This window comes from Stegastes partitus, unplaced genomic scaffold, assembly GCF_000690725.1.
Source record: "Stegastes partitus isolate 25-593 unplaced genomic scaffold, Stegastes_partitus-1.0.2 Scaffold2568, whole genome shotgun sequence".
Lineage (NCBI taxonomy): Eukaryota > Metazoa > Chordata > Actinopteri > Pomacentridae > Stegastes > Stegastes partitus.
In genome coordinates, this window is record NW_007580299.1 from 22517 (window position 1) to 32640 (window position 10124).

The following is a 10124-nucleotide window of genomic DNA, read 5'->3' on the forward strand; positions in this document are numbered from 1 at the left end:
AGACATTTTTAGTCCGAAGTCTGAAAAACAAATGTAATTGCCGCACATAGTGTACCTGCAGCGCTTCAACAAAAACTTAGAGCTGCTTCCTGCTGGATGAAGGAATAATTTGCTTACTGTTCCTTAGTTTTTTTTCCTGCTGCTGTGTGTTGTAAATTATCGTCAATGTCATATTTTTTTACTCTGTTTGCTGATTTTTAAAAAAGGCTGACCTACTAAAAGGGTCACACAGAATGTGTACACAACTGTTATTTAGAAAATTAGATCAGTGCACACAGGTGCGGTTGCGCTACATTTTCATTTTAGTGTCAAGCCCCCCTCGAATGACGCATCATTGCAGAAATCCGATCACAAGATCAGCTCAGACCTGCCTCATGTTCGCTGCATCTCCACACTGCAGTGCCCAGCGGTTAGAGAAGGTGTTTCTGCATCACGTAGGTGTCATTTCTCACTCAGAAAACGAATAAAATATTCCCCTACCCCTTCCTTCCTTCCAATCAAACTTTAATCGAGCGAATGTGTCCGTTAATAGAGCGATTATCACAGCAGGTAGCGTGAATCATCATTTTTTAACGAAGCGGTGACATTAAACAAGTCACTGCTGCTCTTTAATGTTTTCAACATCAAAGTGCGCTGTTCCACCGAGCTCGTCTTTTGCACTGTTGAACCATGCTTGTAGAAGCTGTGGTTTGCTTTGCTGCTCTTCACCGCAGGCCCGTGCTGTTGTCGGTAGACTTTTAGAAATGACTGTGACTTCCTGCGCTGACCCCAACCCATTACCTGCTACTTACACAGTCTGTGCATTCACGTCTGTTTGCATTTTTTTTTTTTTTCTTCTTCTTTGCGTCAGTCTTTGTCATCATTTCATTTCTGAGGATGAGAAGATGAAGATGTTCTCCTTCTGAGTTTCTTTGCCTTCGCTTTTAAAAACAGAAGTCGCACTAACACATTTCTCTACATGCAGACTCACACTGCTACTTGTCACAGCCAACTTTGTGTGTTTTTTTTTTTTCTGTGCGTACAGGTGCAGGGAATGTCGTTCATCGCAGCAGTGCTGATCCTCAACCTGGACACAGCTGATGCCTTCATAGCTTTCGCCAATCTGCTCAACAAGCCCTGTCAGATGGCCTTCTTCAGAGTCGACCACAGCCTTGTCAGTACACACAAACACTCAGATCACCACCACTATGTCACAGAAATGTACGACACCCACCCACTTCACATGCGAGGCCTATTAATAGCTTCATCTGACGCCAGCTCACTCACGCTGTGTTTATATTATTTTATTGACTGAGCGTAAAAGTTTCTTTTTAACCTTGGGTGCTGCATGTTTAGGCATGTTGTACACGCTAGATTCAAATCGGGTGAAAGAAAGATTAGAAAGGATTCACACAGTCAAGGTTTCAACCACACGATTGATAACATCTTCTCACGACAGTCAAGCGATCAAACAAAGAATTAAAAAAAAATTGCAACCACAAAGTTACAGTGCTTCCCATAAATATCAGAATAGGACCAAAAAAAGTTCAAGGAGTTCTATTTTCTAAAGCATGATGAGATAAAGCACCATTTATAAACCATGTAGCAATATATTCACACAATCTCCTGCTCAGTCAGTAGACTTTTGACTATTTTAAACACTGTCTTCATTATTTTTTAATCTGAAAATGTACTTTTTTCTCAGTTAATCATGAGTTTGGTTTATCACATTCAAGCTGAAGAAACAATCACACTCAAAATGACCCATATTGTTGTTTTAAAAGTATTTTCTTTCCTTATAAATGAGCAGAACTGTTTCCATTTCAATTATGTCAAACAACAACTTGATAAATGCACCAATCATTGCTGCTCTCATTTTAGTGTAATTGTTCTAAATGCTCATAAAAGTGCTGAAATACTGTGACTGAAATATTTTAGCTTTTAATGTTAAACCTCAGTATATTCTACATTTATTTCTACAAAAGATTGACTCCAACAGATTAGTGTGGTTCGTGTTTGTCTAAAACCTTCTCCTCTCTTTACAGATGTTGACTTACTTTGCGGCATTTGAAGTGTTCTTTGAAGAAAACCTACCAAAGCTCTTTGCACATTTCAAGAAAAACAACTTGACTCCTGATATTTATTTAATCGACTGGTGAGTCTGTTTTTTGAGTCGTTTCCTCACATTTGTTGCACATGTGCCTTTTTTTTTTTTTAACAAGTTGAACTCATGTACTTAAAACTAGAATAAAAACCCCCGAACATTTACCTTCCATTTTGTTGCCATTATGTCATGTTCAAAGCTGGAACAGTGACTATATATATATAACATGTTCTCTACCCACATGCAGAGTGCACTTTATACACCGTTGGACTGAAAATGTGTGACTTGCCTTCATCGAATAAACACCATAACAACTTTGTCACAGTTTCAGTATCAGGTGTGTTTCTGAGAACACAGGATGGGGGTCTGTGGCACTCTCACTTATGTCACTCACACGACCCTGAGCTTATTAAGGAAGTGGAATGAGTGCAATATTTCAGTAGTAAGCCTTTATTGACATTTGCATTCTATTACTGTGAGTCGAGGTTCTTTTGAATTAACGGAAACTACCACACGGGCTGCAAGGTGGAGCGGTAGTTAACACTGTTGCCTCGCAGCAAGAAGGTCGCCGGTTCACGTCCCGGTGAGGACACCCGAGATCTTTCTGCGTGGAGTTTGCATGTTCTCCCCGCGAGGATTAAGCGGTGTATAGATAATGGATGGGTGAAACTACCAAACAATAACCAGGTCACACTCCCTCTAAGAACAATGTGAAATACCTCAAATGCAGCTAGAGATGACAGTTCAACCTTCCAGTTTACTGACGAGCACTAGTATGGGATATTATTGTAGCAAAACTATTTGTCAGTGCGTATGGAGAGTGGTCTGTGTGTATCTCATTCTGTGTGTGTGAAGTGAGCAGCAGAGCAGCAGAGCAGCATGCAGCCACGATGAACAATCCTGTGGCTCAGCACAGAAACCCTCAATTTCAGATACTCTTCAGTTTCCGATTCTCTCACGACAGAAGTGTAGCAAAAGTCATGTGTGAAAAGACAGCCACTGGTGAAGCCGCTCGACTCGTAACTGGTGATTTGTCTGTGTTTTCAGCACTTGTATTCGAACACGTAGACTTTGACCTTTGTACACATTGACAACTCTTACTACATGTCCGAATTTTAATACAGACGAGCAGATTTTTTACAAATTTGAAAGCCTGATTACAGACAGACAAATTGTGAGACGACTTTTGTAAATCTCGCTTCAGACACACAGATTGAGATTCAGACAGACAACTCTCCATACACATGGACAAATAGTTTTGCTACAACAATGCCCCCATGCTAGTCATCCATCCATCATCTATACACCTCTTAGTCCTCACTAGGGTCATGGGGGCTGGAGCCGATCCCAGCTGACTTAGGGTGAAGGCAGGGGACACCCTGGACAGGTCACCAGTCTATCACAGGGCTACACTTAGAGACAGACAACCATGCAGGTGCTAACCACTGAGCCCCCTTGCAGCCCCTATACTAGTTGGTCAAAAGAGAACATTTGATGCTAATCAACAAGCAAATTTTCTGTGACTTTTGAAATCTGTTAAGATGAGCTGCCTCTACTGTGCAGAAGCCTGAAAATGATTTATACAAGTCACAGCTAGTGGTCTGTTTTTAATCTGTTTGATTCAAAACTGCTGTTTTTCCAGCAAAAAACCATCCTGTACACAACCTTCTTGGCACCAAACAGCAGCCCAGTACAGTTAGACAAAAGCAGGTGGACAAAGCTAAAGAGCCAAAGTTTCCCTTAGTAGATCCATATTTAGATTCATCAGGTGGACACCAGTTAACGATGATGTTTTACTATTCTATGTTTGCTAATAAATCTGCCAATCAGCCTAAATGTGTCTGTGTTGTGTTCACAACTTATGTCCACTGCCACCAAATTTCCAAAATTGTTATTACAGGTTAAAAGGCTCGACGATGATTACAGATCAAAAGAGTGCACACAATGAAGAGCAGTACAAAGGAACTTAAGCTGCTAACTTCTGCCAGAAAGCGTCATTTAGTGCAGATGAAGTGGTCAGGTGGCCTTTAAAGTTCTGCAAAGTTACTCTGCTTTTGGTGGAAGTTTAGTGCATTCAAATGAAGTATAGTTTGTCAAAGTAGAGTGAGAGTTTAGCCACATGCCTCCCTCAGTATGCTAACAAAAACCAGTTTAAAGTTGCAGAACATTAGTTTTTTGGCCTCAATTTGTTTACACTTTGATTTCACGATTGTCTGCAAAAACCTATAACCACGTTCCTTCCTCTCCTGCAGGATCTTCACCCTGTACAGTAAGTCGCTGCCGTTGGACCTGGCGTGTCGGGTGTGGGACGTGTTCTGCCGAGACGGTGAGGAGTTCCTGTTCCGCACGGGGCTGGGCCTGCTGCGCCTCTACCAGGACGTCCTCACCTGCATGGACTTCATCCACATGGCCCAGTTCCTCACCCGCCTGCCCGACCTCATCCCCGCCGAGCAGCTCTTCCAGCACATCGCCGCCGTTCACATGACCAGCCGCAACAGAAAGTGGGCGCAGGTGGGATGGGTTTTTTTTTTTCTGTCTTCTCTAATTGGACGAATACTTTCTATTTTCATCGGTGCACAACCCAGAAGTCTAGTATGCAAACACAGGTGGATCTGTTCTGCTGACGTTACTGCTCTTGTAACCCAGAGGCTACATCCACGCACCACAGACAGGAGAAACAAAAGTGCCTTAAACCTGCATTCTTTGTAACGACCAGTAGGGGGCAACTCTTCTGGTTGCAAAAAGAAGTCACATTGTATAGAAGTCCATCCATCCATTATCTATACACCGCTTAATCCTCACTAGGGTCAGGGGGGGGGCTGGAGCCTATCCCAGCTGACTTAGGGTGAAGGCAGGGGACACCCTGGACAGGTCACCAGTCTATCACAGGGCTACACTTAGAGACAGACAACCAAGCACACTCACATTCACACCTACGGACAATTTAGAATCACCAATTAAACCTCAACATGTCTTTGGACTGTGTGGAAAAAAAATGACCCGACTTCTCTTTTGATTTGCTGCCTTCGTAAACATTTTCAGAATCAGTTTATGGTCTCAGTTGCTAATTTCAAGGTTTTGTGAGCACATTATGGTGCTTGTTTTTGTAAATTGTGGTCCCATTCTGAGAAAAAAAGACAATGGAATTGAGTTTTTGGGGCTACTTTGTGATTGACAGCGTATCTCAGTCAAGTTCACAGTTTGCTTTTTACATCCTGTTAGTGCCACACGCTAGTTCGCGCAAACCGACAGATGACATCACATTGGCTGCATCCACCTTTTATATGCATCTATGGTGTCGATCACCTTTCTGTTTTTTGACTGCTACCTCCGTCCGTCTCTTCAGGTCCTGCAGGCGTTGACAGAACAGAAGCGATCAGGAGCGAGGCAGCCCGGCGCTGAATCGCTGAGCTGAGATGTGCAGAAAAACCCCACCACACACTAACAGACTCGACCCTCCAGCCTTCAGGAAAACCCGCACTTCTTCTTCCAGGCCAGGTGGACACGGAGAGCGACCTTCCATCAGCTCGGGGGACAAAATCTAGTCGCAGCCACTGCGATGAAGCTCTTCTCCAGAGCCGAGTCGCTGCTCTGACTGGAAACCAGAACCCTGGAGGGAAGAGGGGGAGGGGGTGAAAAAGGAATACGAGGCCTTATTTAACTCCTAATTTAACACCCCCACCTCTACTCAGAGGCCCAGCAGTGAACTGGAAACTGTAGCTGGGAAAGGCTGAAGAATGTAAGACACACTCCCACGTACATGCATCTACCAGGCTGACTCAGATCTCCACGGACGCGAGGAAACCACCGAGATACTCCATCGAATCCTCCACGTTTGAATCTCTGCTGTCAGTCCCACTTCTTTCGATTGGCAAATTTATCTTTAGATTTCTTAGGGTACATCTTTAAAAAAAACAAAAAAAAGTCAGGGAACCTCCAGCGGTAAAATACGTCAAGTGGAACATTCGCTTCCGTCTCTGTGTGTCTCGAACCTTTTTTTGTATCTGCACCTTTTTTTTTTTTCCCCCCGCTCAAAACTTTAATCATTCCTTTGAGTTGGATTCATTTTCTTCTCATTTTTTTTCCTAATTTGTGCACGTTTGTTTCCTAAACCATTCCGTGAAGTCAACTCGTCTGAAGAGAGAAGAGTTTTGAATCCATGAAGATGCGACACGAAATGCACATGAAGACGCGTCCGGTGCCTCCGAGAGCGCCGCGTTGCGTTCAAAGCCTCGAACAAGAGGTCGTAAGCTGCCTGTAGAATGAGTTTTACAGCATATTTATGTCGATGAAACTGGAACAAATACTGCAGTGAAGAAGCATCAGGTGTTCCTCTGGTATGTTTGAGGTACGTTTCAGCTCGTTTCGATTCCCAAAGTCTTGGTGTGAGCGTGGAATCTGTTCTTTATTTAACATTTATCAAAGGAGCTTAACTTGCTCCTATCAAATGAAGGGTTATAGCTGAGCCTCCCCCCCCAACAAATTGACCAATCGAAAGCTGCACAATCACCTGCGTTGTCTGTGAATTGCGTTGTGCGTCTGTCCTTTCAAATCAGCAGTCTTGCTCAGTTTAGTTTATCGCTTTTCCACCCGAAGTGAAACTTGTGTGTCACAATCATTCACCTGCGGATCGCATATTCTCCACATGTTCACACTGTGGTGAACGTGTCACTCCGCCCTGACCAGCAGTGGGCGGGGACGGTATTGACAACCGCTGCAAGAGTGAAGTTACATTCCAAAGCTTTGTTTTGGCTGCAAGTGTTTCTTGATAATCAGATTTTTTTAAAAAAGCTGTTATTCATTATTTTTTGTTTGTTCTTGTTTTGTTTGAAGGCCCATTTTGCACAAACTCGTTCACTAAATGAACTCGAAAGTGCTGAAATCTCGCTGGCGGCTGAGTTCATCTGTCGGTGGAATTGTCCCGTTGTTGCTTGTGAAGCTGCTTCATCTGATGTGTTGTGCTGCTGATTTTGTGTGCGATAAAGGTCCTTTTCGTGAACTGTTATATCGGTGGCGTCTCTGTTTGGCGTCTTGCTGAGGGGAGACTTTCTTAGAAAAAAAAAAAAAACATGTCGGAACCCATCTCTGAAGGTTTAAAAACGGTTCATTTGTAACTCATCATCTGTGTTTGCTTCACGTCGGCACGGTGCAGCAGACTTTCTGATCTTCTTACTGCACCCCCTCCTCCCCCTCCTCCTCCTCTGTGGTAACACCACAGGACTGCAATAAAGCTTTTTGCACATACATGTAAGCCTTTCAGTTGAGTCGTGCCTCGTATCATCACTTTACATCATCGCTCATGGTTTAAACGGGTCGTCACTGTTTCCATCTTCTTCTTTTTTTTTTTTCCTTTTTGTGCTTAAGTAGCTGACACTGCAACCTGAGGTGTGTGTCTTTTTTATGTGTGGCATTTCCGCTATGACATCTGTCAGTTACTAATGAGTTGTTACATTAAAGGCTGCATTCTAATTGGCCCTTTCAACTTTGCTAACACTACCTGCTTAGTCCTTGATCCACAGTGGGTTAAAAACAAAATTCAAACTAAATTCATGTAATGCACCATTGCTTTATAATCAGGTTGTTTGCTGGATTTCTTAAATTTTGTTTGTTTTGCATTGTCTGACTTTTATGTTTTTTGTTTTCCCTTAAGAGACCCGTGTACTGTAGAGGACTGATAGACAAACATGGAGACAGCAGAGGGTCACCATGCAACGGTATCTCACTTGAAATGTATATAAATAATGGTTTTATTATAATAAAATACTGTACATATTCAACCAAGTGCTGGTTTGTGGATTTTTATGACAGATGTTAATATAAAAAAAGAAAAACATAACTTGCCCTGTAGACTTGTGGAAGTTGAATTTAAAGAAGTCCTGGGAGCAAATAGGGAGTCGTTGAAGGTTACTACAGGAGCTGTGTTTATAAAAAATAAAAATTCAAAAAGCCTTGTGATGTAAGTGGGGTTATTTTTGATCAAGTTGTGTTAAAGTTTACGCTGTAGCACCACTGGCACTCACCATCATTTGGGGTATATTTAAGTTCCGAGGCTAGCTGCTTCCAGCTAACGTGAACATCGATCATTCTTCAGAATTCAAGGTTCTGCTGGGAAACCTCCTGCATTCAGTACCTCGGACTCACATCCTACTACGTAAACATTGCCGCAGACCGTGCACGCTCCTTCGTGGCAACAGCGCTCCCCGACATCAGTGACCTCTCTAAACTGGACAATGCACCCTGAAAAAACATCTCAGGAACATGACAAGCAGTCCCAAGACCTTCAAAACTCCTCATTTTTATTCTGATTGAGCATCCATGGGGTGCACCAGAACAAATCTGAATCCAAGGAGGTCACAAACCCCTTAACCCACAGACCTAGTGTCCTGGTACCAGACGCTCCAGGTCAGTCCCAGGTCCTGCTGAAATATTCAGCAGATGGTTCTACTGTTGTCTGATTGTTGTTGGATCCAGTGATTTTATCGTTGTTTTAGGCATAAAGCATTTTGTCGACATGGTTTGGGTCCACCTGTCCCCTTAAAGTAAAGTGGTTCTGAGTTGTTGTCATGATCCGATGTGGAAACGTCTGCCCTGATGCAGAACCATCTCCTCCAGGATGACAATGCCTCCATCCTTAGGTCATGAGACGTCACTGAATGGTTTGCTGATTTCAGCTTGAGCTGGGAGATTTTGGACTCTCCACCACCGTAATCAAAACACCCAGTGTGTGAATATCATTTGGAAGAGTGGTGCTCCATCTCTCCAGTAGAGTTCTAGACACTTGGAGAACCATCGCTAAGGTTCATTGAAGCCTTTTTGGCGTCATGTGGTGGCCCATGACCTCATTTTTACCATGATGTCAGGCAGGTAGATAAAATGATAAAATAGCTGTTAACTGTTGCTGCATCTTTTCAGTCTTTTATTTTCAGAGTTTTTTGGAGCTGCAGAAATTGCTTTGCTGCATATCACCGTCCTGCTTTGAGCTACATGTCTGGGTGAACCACAGCTGCATTTCCTTTGCAATTCACCACTCCATCCATCCATCCATCATCTATACACCACTTAATCCTCTCTAGGGTTGTGGGGAGGCTGGAGTCTATCCCAGTTGACTCAGGGTGAAGGCAGGGGACACCCTGGACAGGTCACCAGTCTATCACAGGACTACACTTATAGACAGACAACCAAGCACACTCACATTCTACGGACAATTTAGAATCACCAATTAACCTCAACATGTTTTTGGACCTTGTGGGTCCTCACCGGGAGAACCCGGGGTGAACCCACGCTGCACGGGGAGAACATGCAAACTCCACGCACAAAGATCCTGGGTGTCCACACTGGGACGAGAACTGGCGACCTACTTGCTGTGAGGCAACAGTGCTAACCAAGTCTCCACCTTGCAGCCCTCCACTCAATCTAACCGAGTACAAACTTTCTGTGACAGGCAGCTTCAATCCCCTTAAAACCACAAGAGCCCTCCCTCTTTGACACCATTTTTTTTTTTCTTTTGATCTTGATAAATGTAACGCTGCACCACATTCTGTTCAGACGTCCTTCACCGTGGTTCTAAGAGCATCTTCGTCCAGCCGTTTGAAGGAATATCGAGGCATCATGAGGACCACTTACATCCTTCTGCTCTGCGTCCTGGGAGCTGCAATGCTGTCTACAGTTATCTGCCAGAGTAAGATGACTTTAGATCATTATGTCATTTAGACAGAAGTGTTTCTTCTCACAGCAGCCTGATGGTACATCTCTCAATGCTCTGTTCTTCAGATTCACTTGGTCCAGACAACTGCTGCTTTGATTACTACCCGAGAAGACTGAACAAAAACCTCATTGGCTCATATGAGATGACTGATCACCGGTGTGCCAAGCCTGGAGTCATGTAAGTGTAACTATAAAATTTAAAGTATGAAATTGGTTGTTGTTATTTTGTGTCTCATTTTCACTCCAGTTATCAGTAAAGCGTTTCCTCGTGTATGTTTTTGCTCCGTAGCTGTTCTTATTTTGGATAAAAAGTCAAAGAAGAGTGTCGATAGTGATA

General features: G+C 43.3%; 1 protein-coding gene across 2 annotated transcripts in view; it reads left to right on the forward strand.

Moving 5' to 3' along the window:
• The window catches only part of LOC103375373 (TBC1 domain family member 14-like), a 28584-nt gene extending 18621 nt beyond the window's left edge, over positions 1–9963 (forward strand). Inside the window, exons 9-13 of one of the 2 annotated variants that reach the window (XM_008305636.1) lie at positions 1025–1153; positions 2025–2134; positions 4336–4416; positions 9654–9761; positions 9854–9963. In XM_008305636.1, coding sequence (XP_008303858.1) covers positions 1025–1153; positions 2025–2134; positions 4336–4416; positions 9654–9761; positions 9854–9884 — 459 coding nt within the window. In that variant the 3' untranslated portion in view covers positions 9885–9963. Of the gene's footprint in view, positions 1–1024; positions 1154–2024; positions 2135–4335; positions 4595–5429; positions 7139–9653; positions 9762–9853 lie in introns of those variants that run through there. The other variant, XM_008305635.1, reaches the window with a different exon arrangement.
• Positions 9964–10124: the final 161 nt, after the last annotated feature.